This window comes from Trichosurus vulpecula, chromosome 8, assembly GCF_011100635.1.
Source record: "Trichosurus vulpecula isolate mTriVul1 chromosome 8, mTriVul1.pri, whole genome shotgun sequence".
Taxonomy (NCBI): Eukaryota; Metazoa; Chordata; class Mammalia; order Diprotodontia; family Phalangeridae; genus Trichosurus; species Trichosurus vulpecula.
In genome coordinates, this window is record NC_050580.1 from 33,218,712 (window position 1) to 33,240,400 (window position 21,689).

Below are 21,689 nucleotides of genomic sequence, written 5' to 3' on the forward strand. Positions count from 1 at the left end.
AAATCCCGAGGGTTTCAAGGGTCAGCTTATGAAGGAAACTTGAGTTTTCTCAGGAAGCAGCACAAATGTAATGGAAATGTTCTTCTGGGGGGCGGCGGGAACGCATTTTTAAAAATCTCACATTAATGTTATCTATCTTATTTCCAAAACATCTGAACAATATATTTTTTTTAACTTAACACACATTTGTTAACACCTATTGTGGGTAGGGCAAGGCAAGGGGCACTGGGTGAGAGACAAAGCTTCGATAGTGGGCACAGCATTTGCCCTCCCTGGCAGGGAGTTATAACATAAACACAGTCACTATAATGCACAACATTACACAACATTTGCAATAGGAAAGTACAGAACCAGACTGACACAAAGAGACAGAGGTGACCTGGGAAAGCCTCACTGAGGAGGTGTCATCTGAAACAGATATTAACTGACAGGTAGGAATGTCATAACGGGCTTGGGGGAGGAAAGGCATCCCAGGCATAGGGAACAGCATGAGCAAAATTATGGAAACCAGAAATCACTGGACATATTCAGGTGACAGTTTGGCAAGAGCATTGGGTGAGTGGAAGTAAGAACTGGGAGATAAGGTAATAGATGGAAATGTAATGGAAAGGCAGTAGATCACCAGATTATAGAAGGCATTGAATGCCAGGTGAAGGAGAGGACATTTTCCTCCGTTGACAATAGGAAACTTGGTGCCAGAGGCCAGAAGAAGAAAAATATGAGTAAGACTTATGGAGAAGCAGATATAGGCTGTATATAAGGAAAAGCATCTTAATCATTAGAACGATCCCAAAATGGAATGCGCTGCCTCAGGAGATAGGGGACCACCCTCCATTGAAGGATCCCAAGCAGAGGCTGGAGGACCACTGCGCAGGTGTGATCTGGCGCTGGTCCCCTCCGAATTCCTGGCCAGTTCTGAGAGGCTGTGACGCCCTCAGGAGCTTTGAGCACAGAATTAATTGGACCCCAACAGGCCCATTAGGGCATTATAGATGATGATGATGAGGAGGAGGAGGATGATAAGGAGGATGATGATGATATAAATATGGTGTTGGGGATAACGATGGGCTGGAGTGGAGAAAGAATGGAGTTTTCAACAACTTTTTATAAAGGAAGTCAGGGGAAGGAGAGAAAGCAATCTCTCCTCACACAGAGTGATTTAATAGTAATGGGGCATAGGGTCTGGAACCCCACCCCAAAGGCTTGGATCAAATTCATACGGGTAGGACCCACATATCACTATTTTGGGATCCCAGCACCCCTAAACCTCAACAATAGGGCCATTGGCCATTTGACAGATCAATTTACCCAGTTCAACAATGTTGAGAGGTTTTTCTACCCATAACCATCCCTTCATGGGTATCTGACAGCAGCTGCTTTTTTCTTTCTTTCTTTCTAAAAGCATATGTTAAACACTAAAGCCTGGGTCTGGGCCCTAGACTTCTACCTTGACAGGCTTGACAAGCTTACATCCTACAATGACAAGTGCACAGAATGGAGAGCATTTTTTTTTTGACGATTCAATTCTGTATAACAGCAAACCATTTACATCTTCACCTGGTTCCCAGAAATTTAAAATACCTGCTATCTGAATCTCTGGGAGCTGAGTGCTGTAAAAAGGTAATTCTGGGGAGGAAAACAGTTTCTTTGGTCCCATAACTTATCAGGTTCGATTTTCAGCAAGACATATGCTGGCAATAGCAATCAATCAACAAGTCATTAAGCACCTGCTATTTGGCCAGTTACCCGTGGGAGGTACTAGGCATATGGAGACTAAAATGGACCAGATCCTGCCCTCGAGGAGCTTCCATTCTCCCAGAGAAGACAATATAGAATCAACAAGCATTTATATAAGCATATAGAAGATAAATACAAGGTCCCATGAGGGCATTGGCAGCTGGGGTAGGGTGGCAATGTACAGCATCAAGAGGTCTGGGTTTGATTCTTACCTCTTGAGATTTACCAGATGAGTGGCAGGGGAAACTCTCTGGAGGAGGGGGTGATGCAGAATGTGTAAGGTTGAATGAGAAGGGGGAGACCTTGGGGGAGGGAGAGATCGCCATCACCCGCTAAATGCAGCGGAAGCTTCTCGGGGTTGAGCCTTGGAAGAATCCTGCTTCAACAGTGGAGGACAGGGACTGGGAGGTGTTTCTTTTAAGTGTGGAAGGTGGGAAAGAGCAGGTCAGGACCAGGAGACAGAGTCATCGAGTTTGGTGGGAACTCAGAGGACGTGAAGAAGAGTCGTATGAAATAGAGGCTGGGCAGGGAGGCTGAATCCAGAGAGTGAAGGTCCTTGAATGCCAGGGCCAGAAGTTGAATATCTTTGTCATAGATGAGCGACATCATACCAGATGCCGATGATATATGTCACTTCAGGGCATGATTTAACCTGTGACACACCTGAATCTTCCACTTAACCACATATACACCTCACAGGGAGACTTGATCTTGGATTCACAAAGGATATAATCCCAGTTCAAAAGCTCTGCTAAAATCATATAGCGCAGTGGTTAGAGTGCAGGACTTGGAGTCAGGAAAGACCTGGGTTCAAATCCACCTTAGATACTTCCTACCTGTGTGATGGGGTAAGTCATAAAACCTTTCTAGACCTCAGTTTCTTCATCTGGAACATGGGGATGCTGCATCACAGGGATGCTGTGGAGGCTCATATGAGATAATGGAGTGCTATCTAAATTAAGCTGATTACCATTGCCATCCTCATCATTATTACCGCCAAGCCAGAAAGTTTTTGAGTGTGGGCTCAGCAGCCCTGCTGGCTAAGTCTGGAGAGCCTCATGCCTCCTGACAGAATGGAAGCTCCCTGAAACCCAGGACTGACCGTCTCCTGTGCTTGGAATGCACAGTCTCCTCACCACCACCCTCCTCCTTCCAGGTGAACCTCAGACACGACCTTTTCCTTGAAGCTTTTCCTGCCAATTTTTAGTGCCCACCAATGACCTTGTACTTATTCCTTAATACTTTTTCCGGACATACATATGTAGTGGTTGTCCCCTCTGTTAGGATGCAAGTTCCTTGAGAGTAGGGACCATTTTATTCTTTGTATTTGCAGCTTAGGGTATGGCTAAGAAAGGGCCTGAACCTGGGACTTCACTGATATAGGGACCTCCCATGTGGGAAAACTCCCTTTACTATTGCAAGTCGGCACCTTCTCTGCAACTCTTACTCCCGGGGTAAGAAAAACTAAATGACTTTCCCAGAGTTGCACAGCCAGGATGTATCTGGGGTAGGACTTGCACTCTTCATCTACCACATCACACTGCCTCTCACCTGGGAGGTGCCTGATCAATTTGTATCTCCAGCACCTAGTACAGTGTCCAGCACATGCGAGGTCTTCAATGAAGCCTAGTGCATCAAAGTGAAATTAATGGCCAGGTGGGCTTGGCCTCTCCGTTATGGCAGCTCTCACAGAGTGCTTGCCAAGACAAGGAGGAGACTAGATCTGCATTGTTGGCGGGAGTGCCTGAGCTGATGAAACCGGAGCTCTCGGGCAGTCAGTCCTGAAGATGTGTGAATCCTGGGCGCGTTCGACAGCCTCTATTGGATTTACTATATTTGTAAAGCCCCAAACCCCAGAAGAGAGCTGAATAAATCCAAGGGTGATCCGAGGCTCAGCGTCCTTGATGACATTAAGTCACTCCCTGAAGATAAACCACTCCATAGCAAGAGAAGCTGGTCAATATTTGGTTGTTCAACAACGAATCAGTCATTATGAATTCAACATGGCTCTTCTATAATGAAGCCCTTTCTAGTCTCCTTGTCATCTATCTTTACCGGTGTGGCTTCGGTCAGGGTGACTCAAGGAAAGAGATGTGCCATGGTACAGTTTAATAGGAAATGCTTTGTCTATAGAGCACTGGGTTTGGCTCTCTCTTTGCTTTGGAGATGAATGGACAGAAGCCCATGGTTGGGTGCTTTTCTCCCCCTTGCCAGCTCCTCCCCCTATTCCAATTCCAAGGGAGTCACATATGTGGCTTTCCCAAAGAGAGAGATCTAAGCTATTGGGTTGGGTGGACTGTGGTTTGTGGGGATAGGGGTGGGATGGGCCAGGGCCTGGAGGTCTGTCGCCAACCTGTTTTGGGCTAGGGTGGTTCTGTTTGTCTTGGGGGAAGTCATTTGTAAGCCACCGCCCAGAATGAGGATAACTGTTTGTCCTGAATTAGATGGGGCCAGGATTTAGTGAACCAATAAGGCCATGGCTGGTGGCGCTGAATTGGTCCTGTGGCTTTATTTTTCCATCTAACTCCCTATCCAGGGTTTCTGCACATGAAAAATGCTACCTTGGGAAAGCTGGCCCATCCCAACCAACTTCCCAGAAACACTTCACCTGAAGTAAAGCATCTTAGGAAAAAACACTATTCATTCTGAGTTATCTTGCAAGGGCTCAGCACACTGCTTGGCACAAAATAGGTGCTTAATAAATATTTGTCTTCTCCTTCCTTCCCTCCTTCTTTCCTTCCTTCCCTTTTTCCTTCTTTACCTTCTTCCCTCTCTTCTTCCTTTCTTCTTTCCTTTCTTCTCTTTCCTTCCTTCCTTTCTTCCTTCCTCCCTTCCTTCCTATCTTCCTTCCTTCTTTCCTCCCTTCCTTCCTCCCTTCCTTCCTTCCAAATACAATATAAGACACGTCGTGCAGACTCTAAGGAACCAGCCCTGGGATAAGCTAGTCTGATATATAATACCTGCTGCCATAGCAGGAACAGAGTTTCTTTTTCTGCCCTAGTAGAACCAGGTACAATGAGCTGAGCAGAGGCCCAGGGCAGCTTGGTGACCCCTGGCAGGTAGTTATCACAGAATTTATAACTGGGACCTTAGAGATCATCAAAGCTGGAAGTTAACCCTCTCTGTGTCATGGACTCCTTGGGCAGTCTGGTGAAATCTCATCCGACTGTGGTTTGCTGTCTATATTCACAGTTGAAGGAAGTACTAAATCTTCATTAGAATTTAGTGAAAAGAAAGATGTGATTTTTTCCCATCCAAATTCATAGGCTTCTGAAATGTCCTCTTGCAGGGGTCTAATGACTCCTAAATCTAAATGACCTGCTCATTTTACAAAGAGGGTAATTAAGGGCAGGGGATGGACATGCCCAAGGCCCCACAGTGAATATATGGAGCAGATCAGGATTGGAAGCCAGGCCTCTCATGCTAAAGGCAGAGCTCTTACCAGGACCCCACCACCAGCTCCTTCATTTAAGATGGAAGGGGGTGCGAGCAGCTGGAAAAAAAATCAAAGCAGCTGGAGTCTTTGGCCAGGTCCCAGCCAGCCAGAGGGGGCAGAGGGAGCCCTGAGGTGACTTTTCCTCTGGCCTGTCTTTAAAGCCCTGAACCAGAGGTCTGTGAATAAACAGCTAGTTCCCAGTCCTCTTTCACACGAAGCACGACTGATAGAGATTTGGGAAGGAGACTTTTGTATGTCAAATAATGCACTTCATAAAAGAGGCTGGTGTATACCCGGGGAGGAGATGAATCACATAGGCTTTCTCCCAAGGGTTATAGGGCACAAGAAATGAATTCACAAATAGCTTTCCCCTCCCGAGTCATGACAGAATCACAGAATCTCTGAGCTGGAAGGCAGTCCAGAGGCCATTTCATCTAACCCCTCCTTGAATAAGAGTCCCCACCACAACATATCCAAGGAGTCATCCGACCTTCCATTGAAGGTCTCCAGGGATGGGGAACTCACTTCCCTCAGTAGCACACTCTGTTTTGGGGGCAGCCCTAAATTATTAGGAAGTTTTCCTTCTGTGAAGCTCAAAGCAGCCTATACCTGTTGTGCCCTGCTCCCCTCCCCCAGTTTACCCTCCATCTTGCCCCAGCTCACCCCACTGTTTGTGCTCCCTTCTCCACGGAAATAATCCTGCCCCAGCTTGTCCCACTGTTTGTGTTCCCATCTCCATGGAAATCAGTTTGTGTTTTTCCCTTTAAATAACCTGACCCTACCCCTGCTCGGGGCTGTTCGATTTGAGTCTTTACTCCAAACGGTGGCGCTTGAATAAATCTACATCAAAATTTATATTCGGATCTCACTCGCTCTTTTCGGCACACATACCTACCATTCCTGGCTCTGTCCTTGGAGGCCAAGCAGAACACGTCTGATTCCACTTCCAATGATGATCTCAGCATAGGAATCCCTTGCTAGGCTGGGGCCCTTGGGCTCATAGACATCATACATATTAATGGTTCACATAAGAAATTCCCCAAGCCTCCCCAAACCTGGAAGCTTAGAGAATGAGGGTTCTAGTTCAGGGAGATTTTAGTCAAACCAGAAAAACAAAATGGTTAAGAGTCTTTTTCCAATGCCCAAGTCCACTTTCCTACCTGTGGAAGGAAATATGATGAATATCATGACTGTACCTTTGGCGGCTCATGGACGCTCTTATAAGGGCTCCATGGAAGCCAATCTGCACACCAACAACCAACCAGTCTCCAGGACTATAGGTAGAGAAATTGTGGGTGATCCTTCCAAACTGGGTCACCCCAAGACACCCTGTGGAGTTTTTTCTTTGATTAAATTTCTCAACCTCCTGTAAAGTTCTACTCTGAGATCTCACCAGGTGGTAGAGATGACCCTGGAAAGTCCAAGGCTATGGAAGTGGGTTGTAAATCCACATGAGTTTGCTGAACCCATCTGGAAAAGCCACCAAGTTGAAAAAACTTTGAGTGTAGGCTCAGGGACAAGCTGTATGTCTGTTTTCTGAGGATCAGCCCAACTAAGTCCAGAGAGGATTTACACTAGATGTCTGACCACCAGGTGCTAAGTATTTTGACATGGCAGCTCATGAACATATGACTAAGTCCTGGAATAAGTAAAGTATCTGGAAAAAGTAAAAAGTGACCCTAGGAATAAATCACAGGTCCCTGAAATATTTAGAGTATGACCCTCTAATTTCCATTTTTTCTTATTTTCTCTTTCACAAAGTTAAATGTAGATAAATCGATGGTTCCAGTTAATCAAGGCTTTACTTTATGATCCCTACTTTTTCTTCAAAAACAAGGATCAATGCCCCCCATCCTGGGACTCTGCCTGGATGGAGGTACAAATTCCTTAAGGTCAGGGCCTTTTAAAAAAAATAAATCTTCACATCTCTCATTGCTTTGCAGGTGTCAGGCATTCAATAAATGTTGGTTCAGTAAAGTAACAAATGTTTGTTGAATTGAAACCCATCAGTGAAACCTCCTGGGACAGAAATCCCCTTAGAAATACAAACAGGATGTCTTAGCTCAAATGCCAGGCTGAGAATGATGGGAATAGATGAGGGAATTCCTGTGTTTCTCTCTAGAGCAGACTTTGGGCACAATCCAGGATGGATCATTAGGTCATCAGTCCTTCAGGGACTCTCTAAAGATGGTGTGTTGGCACCAGGACGGAAGTCTAGCTGGCTGACGTGTTGCCAAAGCCTGGGGATTTGCAAGAAAAGACCCAGATTATGGGAAATGGCTGTAGCCCCAATGAGCTTTAGAGATTCTAAGGGAGTTAAGACAATTCCCTTTTCCTCCCAACCACAAATTTAAAAGACCAAATGGAAATCCTATGTGATTCCTTCCAATGGCAGTGGGGGATGAGGGGCAAAGTCTGACAATAGCTGTCCCAACTCTGGTTATGGGACCCCAAGCAGAACTAGAGCCCTTCTCCCTTTTCGAGCCTCAACCAGACACCCTGGAAACCTCAGCACATTCCCTGGACCCCCAAGCCAGGTGTCACTCCTCTGGCAGAGGTGGCTGAGACAGCCAAAAGTTCGTCTTATTGCAGAGGAATTAAACTCCAACCTTAAGTCAGGACACCTGGGCTTGAATCTCAGCTCCAACACTGAGTGTGTATCTTTGGGCAAAGCTGTTCACCTCTCCAAGACTCTCTGCCTCTGTAGAGATGAGATGGAATACTTTCATTATGAAGAGACCCAATGCAAAGGTGGCCCTTGGGGTACTATGTAACCTACAGCAAAGGGCCTAGGCTGTCCTTCAAGAAGGTACAGTCAGACATCTCTTTTAGCTTGGTATCCATAGTGTTATCTATCTCACTGGGCGGTTGGGAGGAAAGCATTTTGCAAACCTTAAAGCACTATGGAGATGTGAGTTGTTATTATCAGCACATTTCCATTCAAGTCCGTCGAACCCAAAGGGTCCCTGCTGCTCCCAGCTGCCAGCTGCTTCTTCTCACCTCAGATATCCCAAGCTGGGATACTAAGGGGTACGTGGGAACAGCCTTGACCACCCAGATCTTCCTTCATGGCCAGCCGGTGATGGGCCATCCAACCACTCTGCAGGGGGAAGCGTCCCATCCTCGGGACATCGCCACTCTGGCCTGACTCAGTGGGCGGCGCTGAATCACTTGGCTGCACCTCCACAAAGATTCGGTTGCACAGGGCCCCAGCCAAGAGTCTACCAGGTCTCTCAGAGTAGGCTTCCCTGTGATTTCCCCATTTGACGGAGCAAAGCTGGGTCTGAAAGGCAGCCTGGAAGCCTCTGCGGAAATTCCTGTTGAAATAGCCATAGATGATGGGGTTGGCACTGCTGTTGAAGAAGGCTAGCCAGTGAGCGAAGGGGAAGATGTAGACGCTGACCAGGTACAGTTGCTGCTCGCTCAGGTGGCCGTAGTCTGTAAGGAGCAGCAGACACCAGAGAGGGAGCCAGGAGAGAGTGAAGAACAGGGCCACAATGATGAGCATGTGCACGACCTTGGCCTTCCGCCTGGATGCGCGCTGCCTCTCCATAGCCGCCTCATCGGGCTGGGGGTCCCGGGACCTGAAGAGCTTGAAAGCAATGCGAGCATACATGATGATGAGCAGGGCCAGGGGGGCCACGTAGATGTGGGAGAAGAGGACTGTGGTGTAGATCTTCCTCATGCCCTTCTCAGGCCAGGCCTCCCAGCAGGAGAAGAGGGGGTACGAGCGGTTCTGGCTGTCCACCATGAAGTGGTGCTCCTCCCGAGTGACGGTCAGAGTGATGGCTGACGGGCACATGATAGTCAGCGCGAGGACCCAGATGATGGTGATGGTGACCAGTGCCTTCCTCAGGGTCAGCTTCTGGCGGAAGGGATGAACAATGCAGCGGAACCTGGGCACAGGGAGAAATGGGAACGGGTAGTGGTGGCAGCCACCCCCAAAGAACAACAATGATGAAGATAATTATTAACTTTTATATCTGCCCTTCAAGGCTTACGAGGGGCTTTTCTCACAATGATGCTGAAATGGGTTGGTTCTTTTAGCAGTTTGGTCAACCTTAAAGCACCAGGTAAATGTCAGCTATGATGGCGGCAGCAGTGGTGGAAGTGATGGTTGTCATCCCCATCCATCTCCATCCCCATCCTCATTCTCATCCCCACCCCCATCTCCATCCCCAAGCCCACCCCCATCTTCATCTTCATCCCCATCCCCTTCCTCATTCTCATCCCCCCATCTCCATCCCCACCCCCATCTTCACCTTCATCCCCATCCCCTTCCTCATTCTCATTCCCACCCCCACCCCCTTCCCCATCCCCATCCCCATGCTAGCATCTCTCCCCTAAGCTCAGAGATTTGTGCCCATTGGAAATCAGACTCAAACCCTCTTTACTCACCACCAAACACATTCAAGACACTCTTGCCATGAACCCAGTTTTTTAAGTGGCTGTCTTTCTTTTGTGTCATACAATGGAAAGGGGTTTGGGGTCTGAGGACCCCAATTCAATTCCCATTTCTAATACCAATGTGTGTTTTTATGCGCACAGTTCACTCCATTTCTCTTGGGTCTTAGTTTCTTCATCTGTAACATGAGTGGGTCCCATTGAGCTCTACATCCATGATCCTAGGCATGTTACTGAACCTCTTGGGACCCCATATTATTCTCTATGGTTGTAAACTTTGGAGCAGATGTCAAACTGCATTGGTCGTTAGCATTTCCTCACTGGGAGCCCCTCAGACCAAGGGAATCACAGATCCCAATGAAATGGGCTCTTATGAAGCCCAGCTTCTGGACCACAGTGGCACAGTCTTTCCTCCTGGGTTCCCAAGGATGGGAAGCGGCTGCATCTCTGGGGTGAGAGCTATGGGTTACCCACCTACCTTTCCACAGCAATGGCGACCAGGGTGAAGATGGAAGCTGAAACCGACATGCCTTGGACCAGACCACTGATTTTGCACGTGATGATATCAAATGGCCAACCTGGAATGGCAGAGATCACACGAGTGGATTTTAGAGCTGGAGGGGACCTCAGAAACTATCTAGTCTAAGCCTCCTCATTTTACCAAGGAGGAAGCTGAGACCCAGGGAAGTCCAAAGGGCAGGAAGGATCTGGGAGGGATGGCTAACACACTGAAGGACAAGATAGGGGTCCAGAAAGGTCTCAGCGGGTTAGAAGGAAGCACTATGCTAAAGAGGACAGATCTGAGGTCAGAGGACTTGGGTTCAAGCCCCACCCCTGATGCTTACTACCAGGGTGACCTTACAGAAGGTACTAAGCCTCATAGGTTCCTTCCAATTATAGAACTATAACCCTATGGATTCTGGGTTGAATCAGTTACAATGATCTTTAGTAGAGAACAACAGGGCTGCTAGGTGGCCCAGTGGATAGAGTGCAGGGCTTGGGGTTGGGAAGACTCATTCTTCCTGAGTTCAAATCCAGCCTCAGACACTTGTTGGCTTTGTGACCCTGGGCAAGTCACATGTAAAATCCTAGGTTGGGGGGAAGGGAGGTTCACAAAATGAACAAAACAAATATAGCAAAGGGGGAATATGGGTAAATAATCATTCAAGAGAAAAAGATCAGGGAGTCTTAGTGGCTGTCAAGCTCAGTAGTGTGTGGGTCAAAAGACCACTGGCTCAAGTAAAAAAAAAAAACAGAGGTGTCTCAGTTTCTCAAGGCAGGAAAAAAAAACCAGAAGCTTTATTTGATTAAGTCTCGAGAATTGGGCATCTCTCACTACCAGGGTGGAGATAGCAGTGAAGAGAGGCAAGGGGGGAAGGCAAGAAGGGAGATATATACCCTTGTACAAACAATTCTAAGAAATCCCACCCCAGAGGCTGGACTCCCGTTCCCATTTGCGGAGACGAGTGGCCTCACAATCTAACCAGGCATAAGTTTTTACCCAATACAAGCACAGAAACTACAGAATTACCTTACAGGGAAACTTTAATGCTAAGATGGCTGTTTGTAAGGAGGCTAGGGGAGGGGGAGAGGGGAATATCATCTGGTTTCCCCAAAATCATATGATTTACAGGAAAACAAAACTTAGGCCTGGTGAGGTTCACATCCTAACTAAATTTGTACTATCTCTATTTGAATATTGCCTTGCCTGAGTTATTCATAGGGAAGCTTTCACAATCTTGTATTTCATCCACAGCTGAGGTGACCTCTATAAATCTAAAGAAGAAGGGGGAGAAAGACATTCCTAGAGGCTAAATAATCAGATTCCCACAGACTCAAATTTATCCCATTTCCCTTTTCTCTAAATATTGATTCTCAAACATTTTAGATATAAATACATATATACATATTCCCTGTGAAGTCTTCACACTTTATTCTCTCACTACCTCACACAGTAGGAATATGGCATAACATGGCAGCCAAAAGCTAAAGTGGTCTGGGCCACACTATAATACACCACACATTGTTCACAATGACTCCATAGGTCATAGGCTCACGGATTTAGAGGAACTTTGAGATCCTCTATAACAACTTTACAGATGAGGGAACTGAGATCCAGAAAGTAGTTTGCCCAGGGTCACACAGGTAACCAATGGTAGATCGAGGGTTGGATCTGGCTTCAAATTCTGGGACCTTCCCACCTCTCCCCTTTCGGTTGCCTGTTGTCCTTTGGCCTGACCAGACCCTAGCTGGGGGCTGTGCTGAGTTCCAGGGCTGTGTTTTAGGGAGGGCATTGTTTGGTATGCAGCGGAGCATCATGGGGAAGGGAACCAGGAGCATCAGGCTGGGAGACTGGCATGGGACCAGGGTTTGAAGGGACTGGGGAGACTGAGCCTGAAGAAGAGCAGATTTGGAGGCTTCAGGTTTTGGAAAGGGCTGTCATATAGAAGAAAAAAATCACTTGACTCTCCTGCTCAGCTTCAGCTGCTAAAGCAGGGGCCGAAGCTGCAGAGACCAGCTTCAGTTGGTAAAAGGAAAGATTTCATACCAGTTACAGTAACTGAAAGTGAAGGAGGCTGCTGTGGGTGGGAGAGGCTCAGAGCAGGGCAGGAGTGGAGAAACAAGACGGGGATGGGAGAAATAACAAAGACAGATTACAGAAGCCTGAGACAGATCTGCCTTCCAGCCTCCCATTAAACTTTCTCTTTGCTCGGTTTAGAGCCTTAACTAGAGCCTGGTGACATCATTGGTCTTCTTTGAAAAGGAAGGAGGAACGGCCATGGAACCAGAAGACCAGAGCTTTGCCTGAGGCAAAATTAAAGGTCATTTCTTCAGAAAAATAGAAGGAACTGAGCTTAGCATTTGGTTTGCATGAATAGTCAAAAAGTAAACTTTCCAGAAGGCTCCCTTCCCCGCCGAGCCTCCCTGGCAGCTGGAGAAGGTGCATTTTGTGCTTTTGGCTGTTGGCAGCTTTTGGGTTACTTGCCTGGGCGCCAAACTTTCTAGTTATGGCTCTGGTTCCACCCTAACTTTCCGTGGCACTGGACCAAGAGCGGAACATGACCTCTAGCCCCCATCTGCCTCTCCCCTCATTTGGGGCTTCATTCATTTTCAAGGAAAGCTAGCCATGACCCTCCTTGGTCTCTTGCCTATTCAGTGAGATCTTACTAGGCTCGAAGGCTTAGCCAAATAACCTAAGATGATGTGTGATAGGTATAGTTTTGTACTCAGGTCACCAAAGGCAAAGCACAGGGACTAGCTGGGGCAGCTCCAAACACTTAATTAATGCTTAGTGCGTATGGAGCATGTGTGAAGGGCTGGAGAGAGCCCAAATTTAAATAAAATATTGCTTTGATCTCTGGGAGTTTGTAGCATCCTAGGTGGGCAGCTAGGTGATACAGTGGAGAGAGTGCTGGGCACTAGCTGTGTGACCCTGGGCAAGTCACTTAATGCTATTTACCTCAGTTTCCTCATCTGTAAAGTGAGCTGGAGAAGGAAATGTCAAACCACTCCAGTACCTTTGCCAAGAAAACCCCAAATGGGGTCACGAAGAGTCAGACAAGACTGAACAACAATAACAAAAGCCTTCTAGGGGAATAAGATACATACAGAGAGGAATAGACTGTAAGTGCCTGGAGAGCTGGGACTCTGCTTTCTTTTGAATCCCCACTTAGCTCAGTGCCAGACTGAAGTAGGCACTTAATAAATGTTTGTTAATTGATTAATTAGAGAACAAAGTAACTCAGAGCATTTTCAATCTAGAACTGGAAAAGATATTAGACTGTATGCAACCCCATTAAATTTTTAAATAATCTTTTTTAGAATTACACGCAAAGATAATTTTTAACATTCATTTTTTAAAATTCTGCGTTTCAAATTCTCTCCCTCCCTCCTACTCCTCTCCCCTCTCTAAGACAGCAAGCAATTTTATATAGGTTATACATGTGCAGTCATGCAAAAAATACTTTCATATTAGTCATGTTGTAAAAGAAAACGCAGGCCTAAAAAACAGCACAAAAAAAAAGTAAAAAGGAAAGTATGCTCCAATCCGCATTCGGATCCCATCAGATCTTTCTCTGGAGGTGGACAGCATTTTATATCATAAGTCCCAACCCATTTGTAGACAAATAAACTGAGTTCCAGAACGGGAAAGGGACTTGCCTAATCCCTTATACTTGGGCCAGGCCTGTGATCTCACCCATATAAGGAGCCCCTAAAGAGGAAATTCCTTCCTCCAATATAGATCCACCCCCTCTTTTGTAACTTCTGGTCTTAGAGGCAATCAAAGGTTATGGTTTTCCTAGAGTCACATAGTCAGGTGAGTCTTACAGACAGTGGGTTCTTAATGAATGCTTTTTTCATTGCAGAACTGAATTAATTAAAAATTCAGAGGCAGTTAGGTGGTGCAATGGGGGCCGAAAGTTAGGAGGATCTGAGTTCAAATCTAGCTGTGTGATTGTGGGCAAAGTCATTTAATTTTTGACTGCCTCAGTTCCTTTCCTTCAGCTGTAAAATGGAGATAATCACATTACCTACTTCCCAGGGTTGTTGTGAGATAATATCTGTGGAGCAGTTGGCAGAGTGCCTGGCATACAGCAGGCACTTCGTAAATGCTTACCCCTTCCCCCACGTGTTAAATGCAGCATGAGTGCCAAGATTGCCCATCCCTGTCCCAGGGCCATCCCCTCCATGATGCCCCCAACACTGCAGATTCTCCAGCGCTGGCAGCCAGGTCAGAACGCCCAGCTCTGACAAGTTCGTGATTGTACCTCTAGGGGTCTCCATAATCCGAGCAACTGTTGGCACATCACACTTGCTCCAAGAATCCCACAACAGGACCCAACCTTTGAGGCCAGGTGGTGCCTCTTCCCCTGATGTGTCCTCCTGGCTAAGCCCAGAATCTTACAGGAGGGGAGAGTCAGGGAGGGACAGGCTGCAGGCCAGCTCAGGTTAGTCCAGCGCTCTAAAGAGGAAGGGAAAGGATTCACCCCTGGTCAACACAGCTAGTGTCAAAGGCAGGATTCGGACCCAGGTCTCCTGATTCCAAGTCCTACGTTCTCTCAAATGCTTCCTGTGTCAGTCAGTTAACAAGCATTTATTAAGTGCTTGCTGCGTTCCAGGCACTGTGCTGAGCGCCAGGAATATAAAGAAAGGCAAGAACAGTCCCTGCCCACGAGGAGCTCACAGACTAGGAGGAATGATAGCATGCAGTCAGCCGTGCCCGTACAAGGCACGTACAGGAGGAACAGGAAGTAACCTCCGGTGCCCCACGCCCTCACCATGCCACTGTCACACACCCTCCTCACCCACCTGTGATCAGGTTGTCCACCAGGGTGGTGGGCATGCAGAAGACGCCCACCAGCAGGTCGCTGACAGCCAGGTTCAGGATGAACATGTTGGTGACCGTCCTCATCTGCCGGTTCTTGACCACAACAAAGCACACGAGGCTATTTCCCACCAGGCACAAGAGGAAGATGAGGACGTAGGCCATGATGAACACGGTGGCCACGGGCCAGGAGTGCTGGTAGTAGGAGGAGAAGGTGAGGTTCCCAGGAGAGGGGACCTGGGTGCTGTTCTCATGGTCGGCAAAGGATGAGTCGTTGCCAGGCTGGGCGGTTCCCTCTAGGACCAAGGAGGTACACGAAGGTCAAGAAGTTGGACACATGAGAAAACACAACCAGACCTAGGGGCCCATGACCTCTGTGGCTGGGCAGAGGCATCTTACAGCCCAGAGCAGCTGAATCTTTCCCCACTTCCCAAAGTGACTCCATTTACCCTACCTTGACCGTGCTGTGCTAATCCCCCAAATTCTGGTCATCTCCCCCAAAGCACAGGCTCAGCCCTCAGAGCTCACCTCATCCAACTGCCTCACTTTGCAGAGGGGGAGTCTGAGACCCAGAGAGTAAGGGTAAGGGGCAGAGCAAAGATTTAAACCCCATTCCTCGATGCTTATTCCACCGCTCCTCCCGTTATGGATCACTGATTCATCGTCAACAACCACTCACTAAGCCCTGTTTACGCAGTGAGAAGCTGAAAATGTCGGGGGAGGGCGACCGGCTTAGGGAACGGTCTTGAGTCCAGGTCGTACAAAGGAGCTGGGGATGCTTAGCCAGAGAAGACAAGGCTGAGCGGGGCCTCAGTAGGCCTAGTGATTTGAACTCAAAACAAGGCAGAACTCCATCTCGGTAAGATCTCAAATGTGAGATAACGACAGCTAACGTTATCTTCTAACCCCTGCTCTGTGCCAGGCCCTGTCCCGAGCACTTCACAATTAACATCTGATTTGATTCTCACAACAACTCTGAGAAACAGGTTCTATTATTATAAACCCATTTTATAGATGAGGAAGCTGAGGCAAACGGAGGTTAAGTGACTTGCCCAGAATCACATAGCTGGTCAATGTCTGAGTCTGGATTTGAACTCAGATCTTGACCCCAGGCCTGGCACTTTATTCACTGCATCACCTAGATGGAGAAGGCACGGTAGTGTGCTGATAAAATGTTTAACAACCCGCTCTCAAAACAAAATGTACACACATACTTTTACATTTAATATGTATTACCAACATTTTCCCTATCACTGTATTAAATCTAGACATTCAACCAAACGCTAAACCAAGCCCTGATCTGTAGCCTGCCATACCTTGTGAAGAAGCTCATCCCTGGTAGTAGGGTGGATAATAAGCTGGGCTTGGATTCAAATTCTGCCTTACTTACTTACTACTTACTACCAGTAACCTCCAGGTTGGGTTATCACCTCTCTGCCTCACTTTCTCTGTCTGTAAAATGAGGAGGTTGGACTCAGTGGTGTCCCTGGTCCCTTCCACCTTTAAATCTCTGATCCTTTGCCCCCAGGCCATGTCCCCTGCCTGGTCTGCCCTTCCCCTCTTCCCCTCCCTCTCCCGGCAGCCCGAGCTTCCTAGCACTCAGCTGTCAAACTGCCGCCTCTTCCTCCCTCACCTTGAAATTTCTCAGTACTTACTTTTTATTGACATCTAAGCACATGTTGTTTCCAGCCATTAGAACTGAAAGCAGGGACTGTTTATTTTTGTCTTTGTATCTCTGATGCCCAGCTCAGTGCCAGGCCCTTAACAAGCTAATCAAATGAGTTAATATGTAAAGTACTTTGCAAATCCTAAAGTGCTTATTATCCTTATTCATGTTAATAATAATAAAAGTTCTTGCTGAATTGAATCAGCTGCTAGGGCCTTCCCTTTGCACAGGAAGAGTGGGGGTGGGGTGGACATGGGGAAGGCTGGGAGTTTCCTTCGTGTACGGAGAGTAAGGGATAAGACCAGGTACAGGAGCTCCGGGGAGGCTGCCAGGCAGTCATTTTATAGCACTAGGGCTGAAGTGGGGAACCTGCTGCTCTAAGTCCTTGGGTGCCGCCTTTTGACTATGTCTGAGTTTTATAGAACAAATCCTTTTATTAAGGGGATTTGTTCTGTGAAGTTTGGATTCACTCAAAGGGCCACACTTGAGGACCGAGAGGGCCACATGCGGCCTCAAGGCTGCAGGTTCCCCACACCTGCACTAGGGAAAAGCTGCCTTGGGCTTCTCCAGGAGCTGCAGGGCCTCCCTGAGATACCAAGGAAGAGGAAGCCCCTCAAGCACTGTAAGAGACGGCTTTTCACAGCTTAGAGGCCCTGAACCAAGGAGAAGTTGAAACCTTTGGTTGTCCCCTCTCTTTCTATCTGCCTACCTTCTCCCCAAAGCCCTGTGTCCTTCTGGCTGAGCCTCTATCTCTTCCAAAGGGTGAAATCAGCTTTGGGGGCAATGCTGGTCCCATCCTTAGGCACCCTCAGGACCCGGAGGCTGCCAAAGGGCTCTTATGTGGCTGGTGGAGACCAGAGATGGAGCAGGGGGTTGCAAGCAGGGTGGTAGGGTGGAGGAGGAGGTAGGATTCTATGGCAGTTCTGCCCCTGACTCACCCCATGGTATGGAGTCGTAGTCACTCTGCTTTCTCTCAGTTTCCTCATTAATGGAGACGAATTTCCCATCTGCAGATAAGCCTCTATCCCCTCTCTATAGCATGGAACGATCCAGCTGAACTAGGTATCATTCTCTACATTTGAGTCTCTTAGCTCCTTATCCTTCTGATGTTTACACCCTCCTGATCCTCAACTCTTGGCCATGCAGCCATCTACCTACGCCAACCCAAGCCACATAGACTGCAGCAGCAAATGGCAAAACCCTCCCAGCTGTTTCTCTGGCAAGTTCATGTTCTCTCACCCCAATTGGGCTCCTGGCATTTGAGTCACTTAATCCCATTTGCCTCAGTTTCTTTATCTGTAAAATGAGCTAGAGAAGGAAATGGCAAACTACTCTAGTATCTCCGCCAAAAAAACCCCAAATGGGGGATGTGGAGAGTAGGACACAATTGAAAAATGACTCCACACCAACAACTCCTTTTATTCTTCCCTGATCAACTACGAAGTGGCTTTTCTGGACCTTCTCTTCCCTCCTTAAGTCTAAATCCAACCCAACCCTCCCTATTAAATGACATTCCGCTCCTACTTTACTGAGAAGCCTGACGTTATCTTCTCCAGCTTCCTCATCTCCCTCATCTTTACTTGCTATCCCCTTCTCCCCAGCTAACTCAGCAGCTGGCCTCAGACCAGAAACCGTGCCCTGGAGGACTTCATTTTTTTCTGCTGGAGAATGCTGGCCCTCAATAGTGAGTGACTCGCTTGGCTACATATCTAAGCCAGCTCCAACCATGCTATATTTTATTCCCTGCTAACCTTGCCTCAATTTCCTCAACTGTAAAATGAGCTGGAGAGGGAAATGGCAAATCACTCCTGTATCTTTGCCAAGAAGACCCCAAGTGGCACACAAAGAGTCAGACACAACTGAAAAATGCCTGACCACCACCAGCAAACCATCTTCTCTCTGGTTGCCCTGCCACACTGTTTGCATACCCCCTCTCCTCCACCCCCTTCCCATCTCCACTTCTGGAACCATAATCAAATGAATATTGCTGTTTTTGCTAGAAAGGGGATGTCAATTCACTCACCAGACCAGCCCTGTAACCTGTAAAATCAAACCTTCCTCGTCACTACTACTCCATATATCTTGTCTCCTCCATCAGAATGTAAGAACCTTGAGGGCAGGGACTGTCTTCGCTTTTGTATTTGTATCCACAGTTCTTAGCATATGGGAAACACTTCGGAAATGCTTCTTTCCTAAGATATACAGGCAATGGGGCATAGAAATCCATATTGCTCCACAAGAAAGTAAGGGGAAAAGGGATGGGGGAGGGGGAATGGGGTGACAGAAGAGAGGGCTGATTGGGGAACAGGACAATCAGAACATATGCCATCTTGGAGGGGGGAGGGTAGAAATGGGGAGAAAATTTATAACTCAAAATCTTGTAGAAATCAATGATGAAAACTAAAAAATATTAAATAAATAATAAAGTATGGAGAAAAAAAAGATATGCTTCTTTCCTTCATGCAAATCCTCTTCTCCATACCTAATAAACTCTGCTTCATCAGCCCTTTATTCCAGCCTCAGGGGATGATGAGGTTCTTCTAGCCTAGGATAAGCTTTCTAATTGTGCCCCCATCTCATCCTCTTCCATCTCTCCTAGGAGCTTGTCCCACTGATCATTCCTTTTCTCTGATTTTTTTTCAGACTCTCCTCCTGGCCCCTTCTCTGTTGTCTAAAATCTTGCTCAAGTGCCATTAAAAACCTTCCCTTTACCCTCATGCTATCAGCCCATTATACAGAAAGTAGAATATGAATTTCTCTAAAGCTGTGACTGTTTTGGTTTTGGCTTTATACCTCTAGTTTCTAGCACAGAGCTTGGCACATAGTCCATGTTTAATTAATGCTCATTGACTGATTGTAAGGCACTGCAGCTGAGCTCTTAGCCCTCCTGATTCCTATCTGAAGGATCTTTTCACTCCTCCCCCGATGTCTATGAGAGGAAGTTGAGCCTGGATCTAGAGAAATGAAACGGTCAGCCTTCTACCCAGAATCCCCACAGTTTGAGGGCCCAAGGAGCCGTCTTTAGCCTTCTTTGGGGAAGGAAACTCTCCAGTTACATAGAACAGGCATGCCAGTCATTCTAAGACCCACCAATTGATAAAAAGATGTCTTGGAAATGATTTTGCATCTGCTCTAAGTTACATAATTCCTTGCTTATTCCTCTTCACACACACCCCCAAATTAGTGAAACTGCAAGTATTATCCCCAGGACCATGCCTCCCCACCCACCGAGGACACAATGATGATTACTGTCTTACAGAATGTCAGAGTTGAGCTGAAAGGAACATTGAACACAATGCCAAGGCTGAAAGGGAGCTTAGAAGAAAGGACATAGAATGTCAGAGCTGGGAGGAAACTTAGAGCATTATCTAGTATCTTCCCTCATTTTACAAAAGAAGAAACTGAGGCCCGTTCAGGGGATGGGACTTCTCCAATGTCACCAGTAAATGAGAACAATCTCAGGGTGGATGGAAAGAATTGTATCTGAAGTTAGAAGCTTCTGACACTTATTAGCTCTGTGACCTTGGACTAGTACTTTGCTTTTCTGTACCTCGGTTTTCCTGCCTGTAAAATGGGGACATTAATGATTGTGTTACCTACCTTCTTCAGACAACTCAAAGCCAGCTCTTCTGACTCAAAGCTCAGGGGGTCTTTCCACAGCTCCTCCCGGCTGAGCAGCACAATTTCTTTCTCCCCTTAGCCACCGTCCCACTTTGCAACCCCATCACTCCCGAAGCACGAGTGAGTCAGAGCCTAGGATGAGACCAGAAGGGAGAGAAAGCCACTAACCTTTCATCGTATTCTGCCTTCGGGGAGCTGGGCTCCGCCTTCCCGCGTCGTGCTCTCCTCTGTTCCAGAGGTTGCTTGGGCAGAAGGATTTTTTTTTGGATGGGGGTGGGGGCTTCCTTTGGCAGGTACAAGTGAGCTTTCTTGTAGAGATTCTCCCAGTCTTCGAGGCGGGGAGGGGACAACTGTACTTGGGTTACGGGAAGAATCCTATCGGTAGGCAAGCCAGAAGTTTGGAGCAGGTCGGGGGACCCCAGCTCAGTCTCTTCGGCAGCCAGTGTGCAGCCCTCTGGAGTTCTTTGTAGATTCCTGTATCTGGCACCTCCAGAGGAGAGAAAGTCTCCCACTATCCCCGACTGTAAGGAACGCGTTGGGTTGTGTTGCCGGGCGTCTAGACCTTCGCCCTCATCTTCGTCCATCCATTTCCCTGGCGCCTTCTCTAACCTGAGCTGTCTCCGTGGTGGTAGTGGTGATGGGACCGTCCAAACCCTTCCCTGCGCTCTGACAGCGCTTAGAGCCTGGGCAGACCCCTCCTGGATCTGCTGCGTTCTAGCGCCTGCCCTGGGGTCTCGTGCGCTGGGTCATACTCCGCCGCACCTTAGGGCAGAGGAGGCTGTGCGCAGCAACTCGCCTTTCGCCTGGGTAGAAAGGGGGGGTCGCGGTGCCCCGTCGTCATGGTTACCTGCCCACCTGTCCGCAGACAGACAGGCCAACAGCAGGAGGGGAGCTGGTGGTACCAGCAGGATGGACCAAACCCCCAGTGTCTCCGACAAGGCTGGAGGCTTCCTTCCCACTGTCTCCCCACATCCGATCCAGCAGAGTCCTGAAGATGAGCAAAAATAAAAGCCCACTTCCTTCCCAATCCCTACTAGCCTTCCCCTCTATTGGCTGCTGCTAGCATCTCTCTCACAAGGGGGCTTTCCAATGACAGCAGTTAGAGCTGCCGCGGAGGTTAGAGACCATTGAGTCCAACCCCCTCATTTCCCCTCATGGGGAAACTAAGGCCCAGGCAGGAGAATATGACTTGCCCAGGGCAGCACAACCTAGGTCTTCTGACTCCATATCTAGGGCTCTTTCCATTAGAACACATTGCCTCACTTAAAACCACACATACACACAGGACTGTATTGATAGGACTCAAGTTGGAGGGGACTGTGGAGATGGGGGAAAAAATACTTGTACTTGCTTTGGAATCAACCTACCTGGGTTCAAATCCTGGTTCTGCCACTCATTACCTGTATGAATTTGGAGGAGGAATTTAACCTCTTTGGGACTCAGTTTCCTCACCTGCATCACAATAGTATTGTATCAGATGGCCTCTAAGGTTGCTTCCA

At 47.7% G+C, this 21,689-nt stretch overlaps 1 protein-coding gene across 1 annotated transcript; it reads right to left on the minus strand.

Annotated features, from left to right (window-relative positions):
- Positions 1 to 8,174: 8,174 nt before the first annotated feature.
- On the minus strand, positions 8,175 to 20,774 carry NPFFR1 (neuropeptide FF receptor 1). Its single transcript, XM_036736468.1, has 4 exons — positions 20,359 to 20,774; positions 14,888 to 15,216; positions 10,056 to 10,155; positions 8,175 to 9,069 (listed from the first exon to the last, which is right to left on the minus strand). The coding sequence occupies exons 1-4, from the start codon at positions 20,772 to 20,774 to the stop codon at positions 8,175 to 8,177; spliced, it is 1,740 nt and encodes a 579-aa protein (XP_036592363.1).
- Between the last annotated feature and the right edge of the window lie 915 nt (positions 20,775 to 21,689).

Excerpts from the sequence above, each read along its gene's own strand:
- NPFFR1 (XM_036736468.1), bottom strand. The coding sequence starts at position 20,774 with ATGGACGAAGATGAGGGCGAAGGTCTAGACGCCCGGCAACACAACCCA. Across the intron at positions 15,217-20,358 it reads AAGGCAGAATACGATGAAAG|TACCTCCTTGGTCCTAGAGG; the intron begins GTTAGTGGCTTT and ends TTGACCTTCGTG. Across the intron at positions 9,070-10,055 it reads GTCGCCATTGCTGTGGAAAG|GTTCCGCTGCATTGTTCATC; the intron begins GTAGGTGGGTAA and ends CCCTGTGCCCAG.